A 25,604-nucleotide genomic window follows, 5' to 3' on the forward strand; every position below is an offset into this window, starting at 1 on the left:
TCATTTTGAGTCAAAATACAGGAAGTGGTTGTACCTCAACATAACTCCGTGGGAAGATGCCGACTCTGCCATGATGCTCCCCTTCGAACCAATTATTATCCACCTGTCGAATGATGTACACAATGTCTCCCTTTTGAAATGGTAACTCCCTGGAAAAAAACAAACATAGGTTAGTTATTGGATTCAACATTATGCATTCATTTCAAAATGCAATATGAGCAAAATGTCAAAGGCATCTGAGCAATATGACAAAGTACTTCAGAAATATCACCCACTTTAAATATTTCACTCAAAGACTTAGAATGACGTCTCCCCACGCGTAAATTGCTGTGTGAGACTGGAGATTCATCTAAACCACCATCAGTCACACAAGTGTTACATGGGCCTACATGTTACAGTCACGTGATGATTACAACACACCAGTGTTTATATTTCACTGCAGCTTAAATGTATTTTGTGCATGCTCTTGAAATCACTTGTGGTATGTGTGCCAATGAATTTGACCCACTTTAGAGTCTCTGCTCTGAAGTCAAACCGAGCCAGGGCTGGAGTTCTCTGTAAACAAACAAAGCAAGGACTGTTAGAAAATAAGCATGGATAAAGGAGACTGGACTCCAATGCGACATGTGACATGTACGGAACGATGGTTATTCATTTCAGGCTGGTCTTGCATGCTAGCTTGCAAGATTCACACAAGACTATCTTCTGGTTTATGTTCACAGTCCTATTATACCCTCATCTTCATACCCTGTTACAGTGGTGTAAGTACTTAAGTAAAAATAGTTGAAAGTACTACTTAAGTCGTTTTTTTGGGTATCTGTACTTCACATTACTATATTTTTGACAACTTGTACTTTACTACATTGCTATTGAAAATCATTTACTTTTTACTCCATACATTTTCCCTGACACCCAAACACACTCATTACAGTTTGAATGTTTAGCAGGACAGAAAATGGTCCAAATAACATATTTATCAAGAGAACATCTCTGGTCATCCATACTGCCTCTGATCGGGTGGGCTCACTAAACACACATTATTTACTTTTGATACTTCATAAAATCATCAAATCAAATACTTTTTGTCTTTTACTCCAGTAGTATTTTAGTGGTTGACTTGAACTTTTACTTGAGTAATTTTCTATGAAGGTATCAAGTATGACAACTGGGTACTTTTCCCACCACTGCCCTGTAGTAAGACATTGTTGATTCATAAAAAAACACATATCACTTGTACATGCCAGTTGCAATATACATTTGTTTTCTTCTCCACAGCTTATAACGCACTGGAAATTAACACTAACTTTGTTATTATATGCTTCCAAAACTGAATAAAAACATAAACAAATATAATCCAGAGTACTAATTTGTACTGGTTACGTACAATGGTAATTAGTTAAAATGCATAAATGTTTTTGAGTGGCTTAATTTAATCTCTGAGCTCATCTGGTTGTTACTTGTGCCCTTTCAGTGACCCTGATCCACTGACAATATTCTAGCAATGATCTGAGTGAAACAGCTCTTGTGACTGTGTTTCTGTCCTGTGGTAAATACTGGGCTACTGTGGGCTACAGTCAAACGGATAGAGCACTGCCAATAGAGGAAGCTGACTGATTAAAACGTAGTGCCTAGTGGTTAGAGCGTTGGGCCAGTAACTGAAAGGTTGCTGGATCGAATCCCCGAGCTGACAAGGTAAAAATTGGCCGTTCTGTCCCTGAGCAAGGCAGTTAACCCACTGTTCCCTGGGCAAAGAAATAGATGTCGATTAAGACCTCTGATCTCTGATTCAGAGGGGTTGTGTTAAATGCGGAAGACACATTTCAGTTGAAGGCATTCAGTTGTACAACTGACTAGGTATCCCCCTTTCCCTTTTAAATGTGTGCCAGGGAATACACAGTGAACAGCAGGTTTATCATGATGACAATATATGTCCCAGGAACATAACGGGGGAGGGATCAAAACTATGTTGTGCAAGCAAGTAATGCTAGCCTATGATCTGCTTACCTATGTTGTGCAAGCAAGTAATGCTAGCCTATGATCTGCTTACCTATGTTGTGCAAGCAAGTAATGCTAGCCTATGATCTGCTTACCTATGTTGTGCAAGCAAGTAATGCTAGCCTATGATCTGCTTACCTATGTTGTGCAAGCAAGTAATGCTAGTCTATGATCTGCTTACCTATGTTGTGCAAGCAAGTAATGCTAGCCTATGATCTGCTTACCTATGTTGTGCAAGCAAGTAATGCTAGCCTATGATCTGCTTACCTATGTTGTGCAAGCAAGTAATGCTAGCCTATGATCTGCTTACCTATGTTGTGCAAGCAAGTAATGCTAGCCTATGATCTGCTTACCTATGTTGTGCAAGCAAGTAATGCTAGCCTATGATCTGCTTACCTATGTTGTGCAAGCAAGTAATGCTAGCCTATGATCTGCTTACCTATGTTGTGCAAGCAAGTAATGCTAGCCTATGATCTGCTTACCTATGTTGTGCAAGCAAGTAATGCTAGCCTATGATCTGCTTACCTATGTTGTGCAAGCAAGTAATGCTAGCCTATGATCTGCTTACCTATGTTGTGCAAGCAAGTAATGCTAGCCTATGATCTGCTTACCTATGTTGTGCTCCCCCATGTTGGGGCGAGGGGGTATATTGGCCCGCTAATACAGGACTAATAAAGGCCCAGTACACTACCTTTATGAAGAAAAAAATATATATATATTTTTTTATATACAGTAGTCGGAAGGTTGCCGATGGGTTACTGGCATTTGCGGGCGGGTGGGTGTGAAAAAACAGCCGACGCACCACTAACGCACACACACACCACCAAAATAGCTGTCATGTTGCACAATGAGAGGGATGGTACTGTACTGTACCTCTGATCCGGATTTCCTCTTGTCTGTGTCGTTGATGTTGATGTTGAGCAGGTCTCCGAAGCGTTCATTAGTGATGAACTGGTGGTGGGTGGGAACGATTCCTGTGTGTCGCCTCGATGCTGTGTCAGCCTCCTCCTGCTCCCTCTTCAGCCGCCGCTGCTCTTCCAGGATTTTCTGTCAGGGAAACACAGCGTAATCTGCCAGTACATTTTTTTGTATTTCACTTGTTCTTGTATGCCACATGAATAGTTGTGAGGACTACTGACATTTTCAAGATTTTAAAATTGTTAAACTCTTTCACCGTTTTAGTTTACACTGAAACGTTTTGAGTTCTATTTCTTGTTCAAAAAGAGTGTGAAGCCCTATCAGGTTTTGTTGAGATGACTAGAAACTAAACATTTCAGAAATGATTGAAAACTATAAAGAAATGTTACCTCTTTGTCTCCATGGCGTCTCCTAACCACCTCATCCTGGCCGTCACCAAGGTCTCCTTGGGTCAAGGCCTGGGACGAGTCTGAATCTAGTATGAAAAATAAATTCATTATGCCCTGAAAATCTTACAAGTGATTGAACATTTTCACATAACAAAATGTATCAATAATGCTGCTCTCAATATCTGTAATATACACTATCGTTCAAAAGTTTGGGGTCACTTTGAAATGTCCTTGTTTTTGAAAGAAATAACATCAAGTTGATCATAAATACAGTGTAGAAATTGTTAATGTTGTAAATGACTATCGTTGCTGGAAACGGCTGATTTTTTATGGAATATCTACATAGGTGTACAGAGGCCCTTTATCATCAACCATCACTCCTGTGTTCCAATGGCACGTTGTGTTAGCTAATCCAAGTTTACCATTTTAAAAGGCGAATTGATCATTAGAAAACCCTTTTGCAATTATGTTAGCACAGCTCAAAACGCCTGTTCTGATTAAAGAAGCAATAAAACTGGCCTTCTTTGGACTAGTTGAGTATCTGGAGCATCAGCCTTTGTGGGTTTGATTACAGGCTCAAAATGTTCAGAAACAAAGTACTTTCTTCTGAATCTCGCCAGTCTATTCTTGTTCTGAGAATTGAACAGTGAAGAGGCGACTCCGGGATGCTGGTCTTCTAGGCAGAGTTCCTCTGTCCAGTTCTTAATCTTTTCTTTTTATTGGCCAGTCTAAGATGCCTAGAAGTCCAGGATCCCAGAGTCACCTCTTCACTGTTGACATTGAGACTGGTGTTTTGCAAGTACTATTTAATGAAGCTGCCAGTTGAGGACTTGTGAGGTGTCTGTTTCTCAAACTAGACACTCTAATGTACTTGTCCTCTTGCTCAGTTGTGCACAGGGGACTCCCACTCCTCTTTCTATTCTGGTTAGAGACAGTTTGTGCTGTTCTGTGAAGGGAGTAGTACAAAGCATTGTACGAGATCTTCAGTTTCTTGGCAATTTCTCGCATGGAATAGCCTTAATTAGGCTGACAAGTTTCAGAAGAAAGTACTTTGTTTCTGGCCATTTTGAGCCTGTAATCGAACCCACAAATGCTGATGCTCCAGATACTCAACTGGTCTAAAGAAGGACAGTTTTTTGCTTCTTTAATCAGAACAACCGCTGTGCTAACACAATTGCAAAAGGGTTTTCTAATAATCAATTTGCCTTTTAAAATGATAAAGTTGGATTAGCTAACACAACGTGCCATTGGAACACAGGAGTGATGGTTACTGATAATGGGCCTCTGTACGCCTATGTAGATAGTCCATTAAAAATCAGCCGTTTCCAGCTACAATAGTCATTTACAACATTAACAATATCTACACTGTTTTTAATGATACATTTCGATGTTAATTTAATGGACAACAAAAATTTGCTTTCCTTTCAAAAACAAGGACATTTCTAAGTGGCCCCAAACTTTTTGAACGGTAGTGTATATATTTAAAATGTTTAAATAACCCTAACGCATTGCAGTACCACAATTCAAATAGATCTATAAAGCATAGTTTGACAAAGCAAGGGGACTTGTAACATTGTACCAAATAGAACTAGTCATGCTCCAAAGAAAAGGTGTAATTTTCAGTATAATAAAGGAAAGATACACCCCCCAAAAAAAAAAAAAAAAAAAAAATGTGTGAAAAAAACATACACTAAATGTACAAAAACATTACGAATACCTGCTCTTTCCATGGCACATACTGACCAGGTGAATTGAGGGGAAAGCCTTATTGATGTCACGTGTTAAATCCACTTCAATCCGTGTAGATGAAGTGGAGGAGACCGGTTAAAGAAGGATTTTTAAGCCTTGAGACAATTGAGACATAGATTGTGTACGCGTGCCATTCAGAGGGTGAATGGACAAGATGTAAGTGCCTTTGAACAGGGTATGGTGGTAGGTGCCAGGCAAACCGGTTTGTGTCAAGAACTGCAATGCTGCCGTTTTTTTTCTCGTGTTTATCAGTTTCCCATGTTTATCAAGAATGGTCCACCACCCAAAGGACATCCAGCCAACTTGACACAACTGTGGGTGTTCTGAATGTTTTGTACACTCAGTCTGTATTCTTGTACAGTATATATAGTAGCTGCGGTGTGTCATTGTGATTGTGAACTACTATACAAAGTATTTTATTGAAGCACATGAATGTCTATCTACAGTATATGGGGGAGGTCAGCAGCAGAGCAGTTCATGGATCAAGAGAGTGGATCTTATAACTTCCATGATGGATCAGGAGGGCTCAAATGTGTTATTGTTGATGAGCTAGAGAAATATGAGCTGTTAGTCATCGAGGGGGGGGGTGCAAATCACTATAAGGAAGGTGTTCTTCATGTTTTGTACACTCAGTGTATATTAACACATGCACGAAACAACAACAAACACAGTAACACACCATGACTAAGCTTTAGGGTGTTGATGATAGAAAAAAAAGGCAGAGAGAGAGAGAGAGATACAATAATGTGACTATGATATGGTTGTTGTACAATGTGAACATATATCACCCATCACCAATGAGTCATCTAAATTCCACACGGACATGTTTAGTGCCTCATCCCAGTCACCACTAACTGTACTGCGTTACTCATCTTGCTTCCCACCCAGCCTTTACCAATAGACATTGCACAGTGCCTCCAAGCAAGCATCATAGTAAACCCCTATGACTCCCAACCTCTGACAGAAATCTATGTTTTATCTCACAGAATAAACACAGGAAATGCCAATGCCAGCTATGTGTGAAGCACAGTCTCTATTCGAAACCCCAGTCCTGTCAGAATGATAGAATGGAGGATGACAGATGAATGGAGGATGCACATTTGTTTACCTCAAAGCTGACCAAATCCAAATCCACAAAGACTTTAAAAAAATTCAGGGTAACACATTGCTTGAGGGTGTATACAGTACGCAATGCCATAACAATAGCCCACACCAACATTGCATGGCATTTTACATTAAATTCAATATATTTTAATCAAAATGAAGGTGTCATGCAAAGTTACTCAAGTGTTTTGTGATGGGTTGGTGGGAAAACAATTTTGTCGGGCAAGAAAGTGAAAATGGAAAAACCAGCAAAACCAAAACACCAAAAACTGAAATGGAGAGGCTGCATTGTCACTTTGTCACGAACCACAGAGACTAAAAAGATGGAAGGTGGTAGCATCACGTTGTGAAAGAAACAGACACAATGTGAGGAAGAAAAGTTTGGAGAATAAACAAAATGAGTGGCCATAGAGATCGGCACGGGTGTGTGGGAAGGGGGAGGAGATAGCCACCTCTGCGATGAGCTGCCAGCGGCTGCAGAAGATTCCCATTGGCGTCCATGCCTCCCCCATTAGTCAGGTTGTTGTCACTGCCGGTCGGCGCACCCTCCCCAGTGCCAAGCCTCTCCAGCACCTCCAAGGAAGAGAGACGCTGTGGGATGAGGGGCCTGGGCTCACTAGAATGGGTCTGTGACCTTTGACCTGCCATCACCTTAGTGGCTGAGACATAATTTTTGGCCCGGTGAGACTGGAGAGACCTCTTCACCATGAATGGTGCAGGGCCCATGAGCAAGAGGTTCGCGGGGAGAGAGGAGGAGTTCTTTATTTTCTCCTGAGTGTAGAGTTTATCCTGCTGGGCTGAGGCCTGCTGCTGCCTCTCATGCCGCCGGATGGTGGTAAACCGGGTATAAGAGGCTGGGCAGGAGCCTTTGCACTTGCTGCTGGGTTTAAGGTGGTGGTGGTGGTGGTTGTGGAGGTGGTAGTTGTGTGGGGGAGCATATGGAGTGACTGGTGCTGGGGGACTGTTTGAGGTTCTGGAGAAAGTGACCACTGGGGGTTTCTCTTTTGGTACTTTCTCTGTGGATCCGTGCTGCTCTATCTCTACCTCAGTCCCAGAGAGAGACTCGGCTCGCAGGGTGTCACTGTACTCCGAGGATGCCACCGCCTCCACTATCTTGCTGCCTGACAGAGAGGCCTCGTCTTGGGCTGCCTTGCCCTCCGTGTCCTCCAGAGGGCAGCCCTCTGTCTGCCCAGGGTCAGTGACCAGCAGCAACTCAGCTGAGACGGCAGACAGCATGAAGAGGTTGGCGGCGCCGTGGTTGTGGGTGGGGCCAGTGGGTAGCGTTGGCATGGAGGAGGAGCGTGTGGGAGTCGAGCTGGAGCGCTGGATGATCAGTTCAAACGCCGATACCCTTGACAACACAGCGTCCCGCCGGGGAATGTTCCCCCCTGCCTCGTCCCCCTCCCCATCAGTTTCATTGATCCCCACCTTTTCAAACAGGGAGGTCAGGCTTCGGACACTCCCGTGGGGGCTGGAGCCCACCGAGCAGGATGGCCTCTGGATGCTGTGCATGTTCCGGTATAGGGTGGAGAACTCGGCTGTGCTCCTTCTAGTCTCAGGGTTGCCATTTTGAAAACCAGTCTCAGAGTCAAGAGGGAGATCATTGGAGTCTGAGTCTGTGTTTGAGTGTAGTCCGCTCTCCCGGGCCTCTGCTCCTGTGCTCCCTGTGTATATATCCTCACAGCTGTGTGCCTTTGGGTGCTTGGCAGGCACAGTCCTCCTGTCCTGGCTGTCACCACCAGGGGCCATCAGCTTAGGTTTGAACTTAGAGGGGAGGATTTGGGGTATGCAGCCTTTGGCGGCAGATAAGGGCTTCTTATTCTTACACTGGTAACCTAGGGCATTACTGGCAAGAACTGATCGACTATTTACAGAAGAGCAGGGGGAAATGATATAGCCATTCCCACCTTGATAATCCACTGGCAAGCATGCAGAACAACAGAAATAAACAGCGTATTAGGTTACAATGGTCACAAATTCACACCCACTGAAGAAAAATACAGGGTCAACACATTTCTAGTGGTTCCATCAGAAGTTGATGGGAGGGAGAAAAACACTTGATTCATTTCACGTCAAGTAACAAATGACTTTGCTATAGTACAAATGACTCTGTTACGCCACAAATGGCTCTGTTATACAATTAGTAATGATACCTGTAAAAATGAAGTAAAATGCTTTGTTTTTAGTTGGAGCAGTGAACATGTTGATTTTGATTAAGTGTGTGGTATTTTCACTGGATCTGATATGTTTATTCAATCGCCATCGTTCGTAATTAAATTGGTAGTGATCGTAAGCAGCGAACATAAAATAAACGACACAACAGGAAGGGCAAAGAGCAGGGAAGTACGTCATGCATGAAATGCTATGTGATGTAATGGTGGTAAGCTTGTTGTCATAAGGTGAATGCACCAATTTGTAAGTCGCTCTGGATAAGAGCGTCTGCTAAATGACTTAAATGTAAATGAAACACTGGACTTCCTTTTCTAATATTTGCCTCTTGAAACTCACAACAGAGAGCTTTGAAAAAAGGTGTATTTAAAAAAATGATCCAGTAAACCGTTCATACTGTACGTGTTCATAAGAAATACAAATGACTCTATAAGCTACTTGCCTATCTACGCACTACTTAACACAAACAAATACCTACGAAATAAGCCTCAGCATTGAGGAATCACAGGCCACAGTCTCAAATAAAACGGTAAAGAACGACAAGGTCGCTCACACCCCCGTGAGCAACTACCTACGGCATAATATTCAGCCAGACACACCTGCTGTGATGAGGAGGCTAATGGTTGACTCTCACCTAAGTAAGTGATGTGCTAGTAATGCCAAGTATTGTATGTGCTGGTTCTACCACAGTAAGGAAGGACACATCACAGTAGGGAATGATGACACATAACTGCCACCAGCTGTCGTGAAAGTAACTCCACAAGGATTCCAAATTCTAACTGCCATTATTCTTATGAGTCTGTCATTTTGGCTCAGTCATATATGGCAGACCTGCAATATCCTCAGTGTCCTGTTTGAGCTCCACACACTGAATAAGTTGAATGCTACTGTTATTCACATGAATATGACATTATAAGGGGACGTTATAATCTTAGCCACCAGAACAGCCTGCAGGAAGCAAAGTTCGGTGACAAACAAAGTGTTCTATTATTGTTTGAAAGAGCACGAAGCAGAACCACGCGATGAGTTGCTTCTTTGTCTCTTTGTCTGCACTTTGTCTTGCTCTGTTGTACTGTAACTGATTGTCCAAGGCGGCGTTCCTCTGGCAAGCCCTGACGAGAAAGCGTGCTAGTCAGTAAACTAAGTTTGCTCAAGATAACTCTGGGCGGAATTCTCTTTTACAGCAGTTTCCACAATTTGATGGAAAAGGGACTTCAGGCAAGACTTTTATAGGATAGGGACTTGAACTGCAGTCAAGTCATCTGGTAACTTTGTTTCCCAATACAGTAGGTCTACTAGCCATCTAAAATCATTCTGTTGAGAACAAATATTTCTTATTAATTGAGAAGGGCAGAAGGCTCACATTAAATAGGAATATAAAGAATACATTTGTGCATCTGGCAAAAAACTGATACAAACTCCAAATGGACTGGCGCGATGGTGACATGGGGCAACATCACCGAGTTGTGCCCCTTCCTTCCTCGTCCCCTTCCCTCCTTTCCTCTCCCTCTCCCCATCGCATTTCTCTCCCCTGGTCATGTGCGCAGGAATTCCACCCTCTGAACTCCCTCTGACAGCTGACTTCCTCATTCCTGACCACCCAGCTACGTCCTTCTTGTTTATCTCACCCCTGTCTGGCCCAGCGGTGAAAACCAGAGTCCTGTTTATCTCCCCTTTCCTCCCCATCCGTCCCAGGCGCCTGGACCTTTGCTCCCTGGCTTAAGTACACTTCGGAGCCCTGCCCCTAAGCCTCTCCAACGACCGCCTGGCCTGCAGAGGCAAATAACTGAAGACGGGGGGGGACAAGGTTAGCCTAATAGCCTTCATTCATTGATTTCGCGAGAAAACCTCCAACAGCCTAACTCTCAATGGATTTCCAAGCGGATATGGACAGTTTGGTGAAAGATCCATGATATCAATAATAGATCAAATAAACATCTGAGTAAAAAAAGAAATGCTGCAAGATGATTGGCCTCTGGTGTGAAAAGAATACGTGAGCCACTCAAGGACATTCAGAGTTAAAAGGAAACACATGTATCTCTGACAGACACTTTTATGGTTCATCATCCCCATAAGTCATTCGGGTTCTGTCTGAGTGGTAAAAAAAAAAAAAGAAAAAGCTTTCAGAGTCACACTGTGAAGCCAGTTCAGTTCACCCCGATTTACTGGCAGCATGTGTCGAGTGGTGGAACCCTACCTTTAGAGGAGGTGCTTGCATGGCGCTTGTTGAGGGCCCGCAGACCTTGCAGGGGAATATCCCCGCCCTCCAGGATGCTCTTGTAAACATAGCGGTCGCATTCTGGAGCCGCTGGCTCGCTGCCAGACGAGCCTTCGTCCTTCTCCACCTCGCTGTGTCCGGCCTTACACCCGGAGCTAGATAGGGGTGAGAAAAACAGGGAGTAAAGGGTGATTCGACCTATAAAAAAAAAAAGCAGCTTTACTCAGAAAGCCTGATTAGAACAGGACTACATGTTTACACAACCAGCTACTGTAGCTAGAAGGGAGCATGGGCAATTAAGTGCAGTCTAACTGAGTTAAAAATGTTGCATAAAATGCATTTTTATGAAAGGATAAAGAAGCATTGCATTTGTATTTACGCAATTCTGCGAGTCGCAATATGGTTCGACTTATTTTGAACAATCTGTGGTTGATTACTTGTCCATTCAGCCTTTTTGTTTACTTGTATTATGGGAACACGAATAGTACAAAGACACATCCATATAAGAATGCTTGGAATTTGGACCTTGACGTAAAACACTCACTATTTGTGCTCACCAACCTTATCTTAGCATTCCACAGGGGCCAATTGGAGAGATTTCGGGGAAAAAAATATTGCCTGAACGTTACCACATGTTGCTCCTGCCTCTCTTCTGCTATGCACCTGTACTTTTCTCAGGATTGCTCTGAGGAGAGGAGAGAACTTGATGCCTCCCTGCCTTTCTATTTGTGCTGCCATGTACGAGTGGAGGCCATTAAACTGACAACGGTTTTCCAGTAACGTAGTAAGTCACGTGGAAAAATAAAACAATGCCTGACAACAACTTTTTTTTTCTGCATAAGGAATCGCTCCACCGACAGTGTCTTTACAGGGTTGCACAACAGTAGTTTAATTCCCATTGCCGGATATTCTACTTTCCTGTGCTGTAAATGAACAACAAACAAAAAACATTTGGGGGCACAATAGACACACATTTGAGGGCTCAAGTAAAGTGAGGCGTGAGGAGAGTAACAGGTTTTCCCCAAATGAGTCAGGCACTCTGACATGGTGCCTGGTTACAGTTTAACAGGAAGAACCAAATGTTGGATCATAAATACCTCCTTTGTTTGTTCAACCCCCTTAATAACAACCTATTTCATAGTTCTCAGAAGAACCAACCATTTGGGATACTGCCTTCACATTCAATAAAAAAAATACTTTACTTTATAGGGTACATGCAAGTACTCAAATAAATACCCCTTAGCAGGCTACATTGGCTCTAACGCTCCTTGGAACCAACGTCCCACCTGGCATACGACTGAAGACCCAATAACATCTAACCAGCAGGCATCGAGCTCAGAGAGCTTGATTGTCTGATGACAGATAAAATTGCAAGGCTAAGAATAGATGGATAGGAGCTTAGCCTGTTTGAAAAAAAAGAGGCAATATTTGAAATATAAGCCTACAGCTGATAGCATCGCAATCAACCGTGAGCAGTCTAATGACTGAATATTGTTTGTGCACATGTCCGTCGCTGACCTATACCGCACTCAAAGCTAAGAATATCTGTTTGACTCCGGTTGTTCATACCCACGTCTGTATACAGAAAGCAATGTGGATATACAACAATTTGGGGTAAATGTGTACTTGAAAGTTCTTGAATATAGGCTAGGCCTCTAATTTCAAAGAAACCGCCCAGGAAACTCCGACGCTCTAAACACGTGTCTCGTATCCGCTTGAGGGAAGCATGTGGGACGTACCGGCTTCATCTCAGCAGTTTAGGGCTATTTTAAACACATTTCACGAACAGGCGATCGATCGGATTTATAGCGCAAAACTGTTTTGAACGCATCACAAACATTATTAAACGTTTTCAAATCAAAGCCGTTTTGGGCCAACGAAGCCAGTGCTCTGACAGTTGTTATTATTTTTGTTCATCAAAGTTATGTGCACTTATGATTAGCTATTGACCAGAAACAAATATTTTTTGCTCATTTTAAATGGGAATTTTCAGAACTTGGGGGCAGATAGTTGATGCAACCAGTTACGATACATACTTGTTAGACCCTTACAAATACATGTTTATTTATTTAAAAAGAAAGGCTTTAGACTGAACCAATGCTTTAAGCAATCCATCTAGACTGTAGACATTAGTTCAAATGTGTAGTATATTATGTAATATAATATAATAAGTACAAACAGACGTCTCTGTTAATTAACTTATTGCAATACAGTGCATGGCAATATCAATAAGCTGCGCTACTTCATATCCAATGAGCTGACGACAATGAATGACATCAAAAGATTTAGGATGACAACAAACTGTCCAAAAGAGTTAGGGAATATCATGCTGTGAAATCCTAATATACAGTGCATTCGGAAAGTATTCAGACCCCTAAGACTTTTCTCACTTTTTTTTTATTTTTACGACAGTGCATTATTCTAAAATGCATAATATTATTGTTTTTCCGCATCAATCTACCCCATAATGACAATACGAAAACAGGTTCTTGCTATGAGACTCGAAATTGAGCTCAGGTGCATTCTGTTTCCATTGATCGTCCTTGAGACGTTTCTACAACTTGGTTTGGAAAGGCACACACCTGTCCCACAGTTGACAGTGCATGTCAGAGCAAAAACCAAGCCATGAGGTCGAAGGAATTGTCCGTAGAGTTCCGAGACATGATTGTGTCGAGGCACAGATCTGGGGAAAGGTACCAAAACATTTCTGCAGTATTGAAGGTCCCCAAGAACACAGTGGCCTCCATCATTCTTAAATGGAAGAAGTTTGGAACCACCAAGACTCTTCCTAGAGCTGGCTGCCCGGCCAAACTGAGCAACCAGTGGAGAAGGACCTTGGTCAGGGAGGTGACCATGAACCTGATGGTCACTCTGACAGAGCTCCAGTGTGCTCAGGACCTCTGGGGTGAAGGTTCACCTTCCAACAGGACAACAATCCTAAGCACACAACCAAGACAACGCAGGAGTGACTTCGGGACAAGTCTCTGAATGTCCTTGAGTGGCCCAGCCAGAGCCTGGACTTGAACCCAATTGAACATCTCTGGAGAGACCTGAAAATAGCTGTGCAGTGACACACCCCATCCAACCTGACAGAGCTTGAGAGGATCTGCAGAGGAGAATGGGAGAAACACCCCAAATACAGGAGTGCCAAGCTTGTAGCATCATACCCAAGAAGACTCAAGGCTGTAATCGCTGCCAAAGGTGCTTCAACAAAGTACTGAGTAAAGCGTCTGAATACTTATGTAAATGTGATATTTCCAAAAACTTGTTTTTACTTTGTCATTATGGGGTATTGTGTGTAGATTGATGAGGGAGAAAAAAATATTTAACAAATTTTAGAATAAGGCTGTAACATAACAAAATGTGGAAAAAGTCAAGGGGTCTGAATACTTTCCGAATGCACTTTAAGTTTGGAGAGAGATGGAAAATTCCATGTTGAAATGGAGGGACAACTTTCAGCCAATGGACCTCAAGAAAGTCACCATGGCGAGGGCTAGAATTCCTTACATTTTATTGCGGAAACAAAAATAGCGCACATAAATCTCTGCTGACAAAAACAAAGTGATCCAAGTCGTAACGCTGCTGGTTTGCTTAATGACCAAACACCCTCTTTCATATAAAAGTTATTCTTGTTATACGATACAGGCGCATCACACACCCACTCTGGGGGGATAACGTTTTCTGTAACGTTACGCAGCTGTAGGAGTGGAGTAGAGCGCAGTTCCCTGTCTCTCTCCACTCACAAATGACATCCAGGTTTGACTCAGGGGCTGTTTGCTTTCAGCTTTAAATAAATCGCCACATAGTAACCATCTCACCCTCTCACCCACCACCCCCAAAATCTCTCCAAAGCAGAGGACACACTGTACTGGCAGTTTTTACCCTCGTTAATAAGTCTCTCTCTCTCTCTCTCTCTCTCTCTCTCTCTCTCTCTCTCTCTCTCTCTCTCTCTCTCTCTCTCTCTCTCTCTCTCTCTCTCTCTCTCTCTCTCTCTCTCAGGAAGCAGACTCAGGGGTGTTCAAATGCACACACAAAAACATCCCGGCTGACAGCCCTCCTAAAAACGTGCCCTAAACACAGACAAACACACGTTTGGGAATGGATAAGCAACAAGACAGAAGCATAGAGGTAAGAGAAGCATGGACTTACTACTTCTGTAGGTCGGAGGGTGTTTCCAGAGGGCTGAAAGAGGGGGCACTCTGCAACAGACCAAACAAAGAAGTCATTGATAAATCCACAGGAAGGTCTCTTCCAGCTAGAACAGATGCAGGAGCATTAGCTGTCGTGAGGTTCTCTTCTCTCCCTCTCCTGTGTCTGTCTGTAGTGTCTCCAACGCCTGCCGATCCTTAGCTCTGCTGGACGAAGCTTTTACACGGAGGATTCAAAGCGTGTGTTTTGGCCGGCATGCAAGTTGGAGAACAAGCGGCAGTGAGGAGGGGTGCAGGGGGGTGGGCGTGCATCGGTCAGGGGAGGGGGCCCATGCGTGGAGGGGGCTCTCACTAGGCTCAGCCAATAGGCTGGTGTCTCTCACAGAGGGCCTCTCTTTTGTCTGGTATTGAGTCACTCTCATTACCACTGGACCAGACTGGGGGACAATTAACCAGCTGGTGGTGCAAGCAGGCCAAATTACACACACTTGCGCGCGCACGTGCACACACATACACACAGAAACACACACAAATATTGTCACAGTATAATGCAAATAACAACAATTCCTGAATACAGTCAAAGCAATTAGAAACGGAGTCAGACATTTACAATAACACACAGATGAAGTTAAACTAACACAATGACATATAGGATAAGCACAAGCACACACACATAAACAAACAAGAAAGGGGTGAGTGAATAAGTTTGTTTATAGGACTCCGCCGTGCGAGCTAACAACACACGTTATCTTATTTGATGTTATTCTGGGGAGGTTACTAACCCCAAAACACAGGGAGAGCCATTCGCTGGCGGGGTAGCACCCGCTAGCATTTTGAATGGTTTAGAGCTTCGCTAATTTTAGCCCACTGTTTCTGTTGCTTTTCTCCATGCGAAGTCACAGAGTGTCAAGACAGCAGACGTGACATGCGGGCTATGAATAAAAGCACGAGTGTTGTTTGCACATAAGATTGCGCAATCCCAAGCGCCAGCCTGGTCCTTCTCGTAACACCACACATCTTCACACCCGCCCCATCTCAAACAGACGACCGGACCAGTAGCATACGGCACAGGCTTATTTCCCACAACATTCATTCCCTCTGGTCGCCAGGGGAGGAGGATCATTAATAACCTTTCAAAATGAATGCCTATCTTTATAAGACCAGCATTCAGCCTGGAAGGTCTATAGACTCATCTATTTATAAAGCCAAATGTTCCACGGGCACTTCACCCCCTCTTCGAGAACATGCCACTGCCACAGAATTGTCTGTCTTCTCACTTTTCTGTCCTTATATCCCTCTCTGTCTGACAGAATTGTCTGTCTTCTCACTTTCCTGTCCTTATATCCCTCTCTGTCTGACAGAATTGGGTTCAAACACTATTGATAATCATTTCATATACTTTAGCTGGACTTGATTGAGCTTGCCTGGCACAATGGAGCCAATAGAATAGTTGCAAAATTGCAAACCACACCCATCTGGCACACCAAAAAGGCTAAAGTAAGCGCTCAAATTGAACCCAGGTCTGCTGACTGAACTCCAAGTCCCTCTCAACATGGGATGAAATGAATGGTTTCTCGTGCTACTTGTGGTTAATTGAGCTGACACTACGCTGCTCTGGTGGAAAATAAACAGGAAATATAGGTGAGAGGCTTATCTGAAATAAAACAAGTCGATCTCATTCTGATTATTTACAAGAGATTTACAAGCCTGGGGATTCTCAGCAATGTAAGTTAGATGTATAGATATCAGTGGAGGCTCCTCAGAGGAGCAAGGCGAAGACCATCCTCCTCAGTGAATTTCAGAAAAATGTAAATAGTGAAACATTAAAGTGCAATGTGTAACTTTTTGGGCAACCTGACCAAATTCACATAGAAATGTGAGTTACAGATCTATAATTACATATGAAAGTAAGTCTAAGAAGCGGTAGATCTGTTCAATATGTGCTATTTATATTCTTGGTTTTTGGGTCTTTTACTTTCGGTTTACACCAGCTTCAAACAGCTGAAACAATATTTTTCGTTATGGGAAATATATTTCACAGCAGTGATTCTCTACACTATACTAGCTTATTTTGTCACATAAACTGAAATTAGGCAAACTATTCAAGTTTTAGCAACCAGGAAATGGTACAGAGATTTCTGCATAGAAGAACTTTAAAAAAGGTATCCTTTTGGATAAATCTATAATAAATATATTCATGTAACCAAATAATTGAATAAAACACACTGTTTTGCAATGAAAGTCTACAGTAGCATCAACAGCTCTCTGTGGGGTAGCACTGTGGTGAAGCCTGAGGACAGCTAGTTTCCGTCCTCCTGTGGGTACATTGACTTCAATACAAAACCTAGGAGGCTCATGGTTCTCAACCCCTTCCATAGATTTACACAGTAATTTTGACAACTTCCAGAGGATGTCCTCCAACCTAGCAGAGCTTTTACAGCATGATCTGACATTTTGTCCACCTAGCACTGAAAGCATAAGCTACAGCTAGCTAGCACTGCAGTGCATAAAAAGTGGTGAGCAGTTGACTCAAAGAGAGAGAGAAATACAATAGTTGAACAGTTTTAAACAAATTAATTTCTTCAAAAATTAAGCAGAAACAAGAGAGAGAGAGCTATATTTCCCTTTCTCTTTCACATTTTAGCTAGAGAATACAGCTAGCTAGTTTAGCCTACTCAAACACCCGGCTCAAACAGAGAGAGATGTCATGTTAGCTAGCTGGCTCTGGTTATTCAGCACTGGAATTTTTCCAAGTCAAGGTAAGCTTTTGTTTTTATTAATTTATCGCCACCGCGACCAGCCTGTGTAACTGCTAAACTGCTTGCTGACTGTACACAGTACTGCATGATTGTAGCGAGTTTACTAATGCATTAGTTCTAGCAGGTATGTTGACTAGCAAGTGGAACGAAGCGGGACTAAATATAGCAGAATTTGTCCAATAGAAAAAACTCTGTTGGACTAATGATTACACACTAGATCATCTAGATGCAGGCAAAGGTGTGCAAGGCAGTATTGAATGTGTCACCTTGATTACAAAATATACCCATCAACTTCATGATGGGTATAGGGAAAATTAGAGTATCATGTAGTAGCCTAAACCTATCAACGTTACATTGAGCTGGGTAAATGGATTATGAATGACAGTCATCCAATATGCTGTAATAGAAACAAGGCCATGATCATTAAAAATATAATCATCCTCCCTCACTGATACAGTATAGTCTATGGCAGGTTGACATAACAATAAAAAGTTGAACAGAAACAGACATGCTTTGCAAAGGTTCACCCATATGTTGGATGCCAAATATGATTAACCCTTCAATCAGAAACATTCCATAAAAAGTGGACTACAAAAGAACGTCAGTGAAGACGGAAAGTTCATGTGCATGAACCAGTGTCACTAGCATGCCAAGATCCCTGAAGTCAAACAATGATTTCAGACAGATATTGCAGACATCTGACGTCTCTGTGTAACGTGTGGATTCAATAGAAATGATGGGACACAACATTTTAGAAGCTGTCTACCAATCTAGGCGGATGAAGGTACCGTGAATTCCTTTCCCCTGGGGCGTCAGATGAACACTGTTTGAAATTTGTTTGCCCATTTCCATACGCCTGTTTCTAAACAGGTGTCTGTGATGACTCAAAGAAATGTACTACTTTGCTGGTGGAGGATATATATAGGCCAACATTGCAGGTTGGGGTGCTATGGGCTTTTTTTATTTACATTCAAAAATAGGAATCATGAGTGTATCAATATGTAATGGGAGCTTTTCCTTCGAAAAGAGAATCCTCATTTAGACAAGTTCTTATAAAAACACTGGCTCCCCTAGCATGTTGTTATAGCTGTATCCTTAACCCTCTCCACGTAAAGTGCTAAGAGATAAAGGTTCATTATAAACCGGGTGGCTTGAACCCTGAATGCTGATTGGCTGAAAGCCATGGTATATCAGACCGTATACCACGAGTATGACCAAACATGTATTTTTACTGTTCTAATTACATTGGTAACCAGTTTATAATAGTAATAAGGCACCTCTGCATCCAGCTGTTGAGCCTAAGAACAGCCCTTATTTTAATTAATTTTTTTCTTTATTTAACTAGGCAAGTCAGTTAAGAACAAATTCTTATTTTCAATGACGGCCTAGGAACAGTGGGTTAACTGTCTATTCAGGGGCAGAACAACAGATTTGTACCTTGTCAGCTCTGGGATTTGAACTTGCAACCTTTCGCTTACTAGTCCAACGCTCTAACCACTAGGCTACCCTGCCGCCCCTTAGCTCTGGTATATTGGCCATATACCACACCCCCTCGTGCCTTATTGCTTAGGTATATAACAGAGGTTATATATGAAAACACAATGAGCTGATGGGATTATGGGTTACTTCCGGGCGAACATTAACGTTGTGATGGAGTATCATAATGGAATGGCACCCTATTCCCATTATAGTGCACTACTTTCCACCTGGGCCTATAGGGCCCTGGTCCAAAGTAGTGCACTATATGGGGAATAGGGTGCCATTTGGGACGCAAACCCATCAGTCAGTATGACTCAGTGTAAAGACTGTGGTCAGAGTCAGACACTTTATCAGTGGTTCCACATGCAGCTGCCCCCTCAGTGACAGCGTACACTAGACACACTAGTCACTGACGGAGTCACTCAGTCGGAACACAGAAGGCCAAAATGTTCTTCCTACCCGTCAATATGTATGGCATTTTGGCTTCCGTTCCGCCTTGTATATCCATGGAGCTGTGATTGAACATAACTGTGAACTTTATTGAACGTAATCATACGAATGTCCAGACCTCTGACTGTGAACTCACACGTAAGTTGTGACCTTTGAGATGTATAATGGTTAATGTGATTAAACAATAATATCACTGCATCTATCTGGTTATTAGTGATGGGGGGGGAACATCGATACAGATACATATCGGGATAATATTTTTGATGGTATATCGTGTCGTTTTGACAACATTTCAATATTCTTTATGCGCTAGTTTGCTGACCCTGAACTAAAATTCCAGTATTTTTCCTTCATAACTTGTTCTCCATCTTCTTTTTAAAAAGGGAGCCAATTTGTTTTCAACGTTTGTTTGGAACATCGAATCCCAATAAAATCACAGTATCGAATCACAATACATATAAACTGAACAAATAAATTAAAGCAACATGTAAAGTGTTGGCCCCATGTTTCATGAGCTGAAATAAAAAAATCCCCAACATTTTTTATACACACAAAAAATTGTTTCACGTTGCGTTTATATATTTGTTCAGTATAGAATCACAAGAATCGCAACACCTATCGTATCGGCGCCTAAGTATCGTGATAATGTCGGCTCATCAGGTCCCTGGCAATTCCCAGCCATACTGGTTATGACCAGGTTTTTTTGGAGCAACAGGGATTGTGATTATAAGACAATGTCCTACTAGTATAAGAGGTCAGAAAATCACTTTAACTATCGTTACATCAATATGCTGTCAAGAAACCATTTGGACTTAACTTTGGGGAAAATTCTAAGAACAAATATTGTGTCAGGAATAAATAATATATGCCATTTAGCAGACGCTTTTATCCAAAGCGACTTACAGTCAGTCATGTAATATAATAATAATAATAATAATAATAATAATAATCATGTGTGCATACATTCTACGTATGGGTGGTCCCGGGAATCGAACCCACTACCCTGGCGTTACAAGCGCCATGCTCTACCAACTGTGCCACAGAAGGACTCAGGTTTCCTCCTTAGGTTGATCATCATGTGTTACATGGAGTCTAGACTAGCTAGACCTTCCAAAAAGGAGCCATCATCCCATGATCACTCTAAGAATTCATAGATCGAGTCGTCATAATCCAGACGAGATATGCCAGTTTAAACCCAATGTGCCAAGGTTTCTAGCCCACCCCTTGAGGGTCAAATACTACACATACCAGATGTATCTGAAGCGTTGAGTCAGTAGGTCATCAAATTGAGCTAATCTGGCAACCGTCCACACGCCCTGAGACAACTCGCTTGGAGGCCAAAGTTTCTAGTACTACCCACTCCTAACCCTTAGTAATAAGAAGTTGTGGTTTCCAGGCAGACTCCAAGGTGGAGGTTGGCCCTGACTGACTGACTGACAGAGCAGACGGCAAGGAGATGGAACATCTGTTTGTGGGCAGCCAGTGAGTCTGAATACTTGTCTGGTGCCAACTGATGCCCGAGGCATGTAGCATACCGGTATTTATCAAAGCGACCCACCGTATCTCAAACTTCTGAATCAACCTTGACAACACGCCCTCACTTGGAAAAGTAGCTATAGTAAATATACCAGTCTAGACAGCACTCCTTGATTCAATAGGGGCTGTCGTGTAGTGCTTGCATGGGCACTGTTAGACCTTTTTCAGGCTACAGGGCTGAGCCAAGCCATTTTGTACTGGCCTGGTTTTATATACTACCATAGTTGTCAGACACTGTACTGGAAAGGACCATGTGAAAGGAAAATATCAGAGCCAGCACAATACAGTTTGGGTCAGCACGTTAGTATGAAAAGGGCATAACAGTTTTGATCTGAGGGGTGTTACCACAGTTGAATCCCCTTGCCCAGTCTTCTGGCGTTTGCTATGTGTCCTCATGTGTAGGGTTCCCATCAATGCAACAACAACAAGAACTTCCACATGGGTGCTGAGCTAATGACATGGTACAGAGGGCATGGTGCCAGTGTTGGCATAGCCGTGAGGATAAAATGCAAAGATGTCTTTCCGTCTGATACAGCCATAACAGCTGTGGGATTTATCACTTACCTGTAATTCTTCCTTATCATATACAGTGGCAGTAGGACACCTAACCCAAATTGTATTGGATATATAATTAGGCTCACCAATGGACAATGTGTAAAATTGCAAATCATCTAATCACCGGATAAGGCCCATTGCTACTGTAGGCCATTGTACAATGTTCAGCTGCCAACATAGTTGACATAGCTAAGTCCAAACTCAAGCAAGCTTCACAGATGAAGAGCAGGTGCCAATATTTACAGGATGAAAGTAGAACAATGTTTTAAAAAGACAGCCCACTTTCAGGTGTTACTGAAGTCAAAAGATGGGAGTTGTTCCAGAATGTATAGAAGGTGCAAAATAAAACAACAAGCATTGATAGAGATGTCGGCATGAGCATGGCAAACATCCGAATAGCCAATAACTGCATTGCTTTGCCACAGACCCACTTGTCTTTCACACTTCTGACTGAGTGTAGAAAGAAAAATGTACAAATGCGTTACATATACAAGGATAGAGCTATATCCAGAGTTCATTGAGCAACTATAGAGCTGGGAAACGTGACCGCAGGCAAATTACTCAAGGTACGGTCGCATTGCGAGATATTTAGGAGGGGATAACAGTTTGTTTATATTCAGTAAAGGTTTGCAGATGTGAGGTAAACTTGTTGGAGTAGTCCTTAAAGACAGACATATACTGAACAAAAATATAAACGCAACATGTAAAGTGTTGGTCCCATGTTTCACGAGCTGAAATAAGAGATCCCCGAAATCTTCCAAACGCACAAAAAGCTTATTTCACTTCAATTTTGTGCACAAATTTGCTTACATCCCTGTTAGTGAGCATTTTTCCTTTGCCAAGATAATCTATCCACCTGACAGGTGTGGCATATCAAGAAGCTGATTAAACAGCATGATCATTACAAAGGTGCATCTTGTGCTGGGGACAATAAAAGGCCACTCTAAAATGTGCAGTTTTGTCACACAACACAATGCCACAGATGTCTCAAGTGTTGAGGGAGCGTACAATTAGCATGCTGACTGCAGGAATGTCCAACAGAGCTGTTGCCAGATAATTTAATGCTCATTTCTCTACCATAAGCCGCCTCCAACATAATTTTTTGAAAATTTGGCAGTGCGTCCAACCGCAGGCCATGTGTAACCACGCCAGCCCAGGACCTTCACATCCGGCTTCTTCACCTGCGGGATCATCTGAGACCAGCCACCCGGATAGCTGATGAAATTGAGGAGCATTTCTGTCCGTAATAAAGCCCTTTTGTCGTAAAAAAAAAAAATCTGATTGGCTGGGCCTGGCTCTCCGGTGGGTGGGCCTATGCCCTCCCAGGCCCACCCATGGCTACTCCCCTGTCCAGTCAAGTGAAATCCATAGATTAGGCCCTAATGATTCTATTTCAATTGATTGATTTCCTTATATGAACTGTAACTCAGTTGAAATTGTTGCATGTTGCTTTTATATATTTGTTCAGTAGTTTGTTTAGGCATTTAAACATGGATGTTATTACCACATGCTTCGTTTAAATACACTGTCACTTTAAGACAGCGGCCACTTACCGCTTTATCAAAGTCCATCTCTGAAAAGAATCTATACCAAGGCTCATTCTCTAAATCTACATCTTCTGGACTAGTGTGCGGAGTCTACAGGGGCCATGGCAAAAAGGAAAGGAGGAGAAAGACAAAGAGAAGACAGTTCAGACAGCACAGCATTTACAGACACAGGCAATGAGGCTTTGACACATTCTTGATGTGATCCAGACGACACTCCCACATTCCCGACATGCTGGATTTCTAAACAAAACATGTCCTAATCCAAAAGGAATTCCTGAAGATTGGTCTGTAGGCCAGGTGAGTTATCCAAGGAGGGGGAAGAAGAAGAAAAAAAAACGGACATTTCTGATGAGTGATGGTGAGGATGACGGATTCGCTATCAAATGGATAAAGACATACAACACATATTGCCTGTGACGTCAGCAAATAATATAAAGCAGAATCGCACTCAACTAGAGTGTGCAGTCTGTGCACACGTGTAAGAGAAGACACAGAAGTGTGCTTTCATAGGTCCCATCTGCTTCTGATGATCGTATTCCGACTGAGATCGTATTATTCTACTTCTTTTAATGTGAATGTATCTCCTAACATGCTTATGCATAGTGTATTTCAATCATTGAGCCACATTGGCAATAAGGAAGACCATAATTCACAGAGCAACAGATATACGAGACTAGATGAAAATAAGAGACCGAATAGCCTTCTGCTAATGCTGCCAGGAACCTGACACAGAACCACAGACCGTGTCCTGTAATTAAAGAAATTGTCACATCACATACGGTGTCTGTCTGACAATGGTGGAAAGCATTAACAAGGCCTCGATCTCTACTGTTCAGTATGTGGTGCCACAGGGATGAGTCCCACCATAACTGAACTCCAGACAAACAATGATTACATTATGATATAATCAAATAACTGTTGTACTGTAGAGAGGCATCTCTATTCTCTTCTGTATGAGCCACACGAAGAGGCTATCAACTAAACCAACTGTGAGCTAAAACCCATATGCAGCATTTGTTTAAAGGCCCACTCACTAATGAGACATTAATACGTGGTACTGTTTAAGAATCAATGGGTGTATGTCATCGATACAATTGACTGTAAATATCACAGTGGGCCTTTAATGCCCCTAACACAGTGGGCCTTTAATGCCCCTATCACAGTGGGCCTTTAATGCTCCTATCACAGTGGGCCTGTAATGCCCCTATTACAGTGGGCCACTAATGCCCCTATCACAGTGGATCTTTAATGCCCCTATCACAACGGGCCTTTGATGCCCCTATCACAGTGGACCTTTAATGTCCCTATCACAGTGGGCCACTAATGCCCCTATCACAGTGGGCCATTAATGGCGCCCAGATTCAGTCCTTTCAGTTGAACCGGGTGGCATACACTGTATTGGGACACTGATCTACAGGTATTCATACTGTCAAAGATAATGAAAAATATCCATAGCATTTTTTGTCCATAAACTGTGTACTGTGTAAGACTCCTTTCCAAGCAGATTCAAGGCAATTTTTGCTGTTGAAACACCGCAAGACAATGGCCAAGGCGTGTAAGTGATGCCTCCACACCACCAGCTAGGTCATCTGTCATTGTAATCGTATCCTCCTTTAGGAATGTTGTACACATGGCAATTCAGTCTACCCATACGTTACCTACTAAAGCTGCCCTAGTTAGTGAAGCAGCCACCTAAGCTCTTAGAGGGAAACAGCTTACACAACATGCGTAGAATAGAGACTGCAGAGGCAAACACAGAATCACACAAGTGGCATTGGGAGCATGGCTGTCGTACCTTTCTCTCCAGTTTCATCACCGACGATTTTCCCGGCTCGTACTCGAAGATGCTCTTGGGCTCGGCACGGTACTTCCTGGTGTCTACCTTTTTGTCAGGGGGCTCCCAGTCGTTCCTGTAGGGGGAGGGGAGGAGAGAGCAAATCCCTATTAAGTCAAGCAGTCTCCATGGCAACTAGCTTGGGCTAGTTTTGTGGGTAACAGCTCCATCATCAACAGTGTTTTCCAATACAGTAAAGCTTGTGCCCCTCCCACTCTCCATCTCTTGTAGTCTCTCTCTCTCTCTCTCTCTCTCTCTCTCTCTCTCTCTCTCTCTCTCTCTCTCTCTCTCTCTCTCTCTCTCTCTCTCTCTCTCTCTCTCTCTCTCTCTATCAGAGCCGTTTTAAGAGATTATTTAATAAAGAATAAAATGTACGGTCATGTTTTAATCTGAGAGTTAAGTGTTGCATGACTATATACTTTTACGAAAACAAATGCTTTCTATCACACTGAGACCCAGCAATAAAATGTTTTCAGTTCTTGGTCCGTATCTCCGAGGCCATGCAAGCCACAGTATTAAGCCCTGTTGTCTCTTTGAGAGGGACAACTTTATCTTCCCGGTTGTAAAAAAAAAATGTCTGCCGTCAAAATTGGCACATTTTATGGACAATTTAAAAGAAGTGTGTGTAATTATTAATGATCATTTTTTTTATATTCAAATTGTTTACAGTAAGTGAATATCTCAGGAATAGTTAAGCGAGTTGTCAGGACTGTGTAATCATTTTGATCACATTAAATAAGAGCTATATAAGAGC

General features: G+C 42.6%; 1 protein-coding gene across 3 annotated transcripts in view; it reads right to left on the reverse strand.

Moving 5' to 3' along the window:
• LOC118369510 (sorbin and SH3 domain-containing protein 1-like) overlaps window positions 1–25,604 on the reverse strand; it is a 76,411-nt gene that overhangs the window by 9,972 nt on the left and 40,835 nt on the right. For all 3 annotated transcript variants that reach the window (XM_035753940.2, XM_052498369.1, XM_035753941.2), the window contains 9 exons: window positions 24,812–24,926; window positions 23,023–23,106; window positions 14,692–14,741; window positions 10,522–10,697; window positions 6,608–8,074; window positions 3,303–3,388; window positions 2,869–3,042; window positions 509–555; window positions 35–149 (listed from right to left, as the gene is read on the reverse strand). In XM_035753940.2, coding sequence (XP_035609833.2) covers window positions 35–149; window positions 509–555; window positions 2,869–3,042; window positions 3,303–3,388; window positions 6,608–8,074; window positions 10,522–10,697; window positions 14,692–14,741; window positions 23,023–23,106; window positions 24,812–24,926 — 2,314 coding nt within the window. The remainder of the gene's footprint in view (window positions 1–34; window positions 150–508; window positions 556–2,868; window positions 3,043–3,302; window positions 3,389–6,607; window positions 8,075–10,521; window positions 10,698–14,691; window positions 14,742–23,022; window positions 23,107–24,811; window positions 24,927–25,604) is intronic.

This window comes from Oncorhynchus keta, chromosome 36 (assembly GCF_023373465.1).
Source record: "Oncorhynchus keta strain PuntledgeMale-10-30-2019 chromosome 36, Oket_V2, whole genome shotgun sequence".
Taxonomy (NCBI): domain Eukaryota; kingdom Metazoa; phylum Chordata; class Actinopteri; order Salmoniformes; family Salmonidae; genus Oncorhynchus; species Oncorhynchus keta.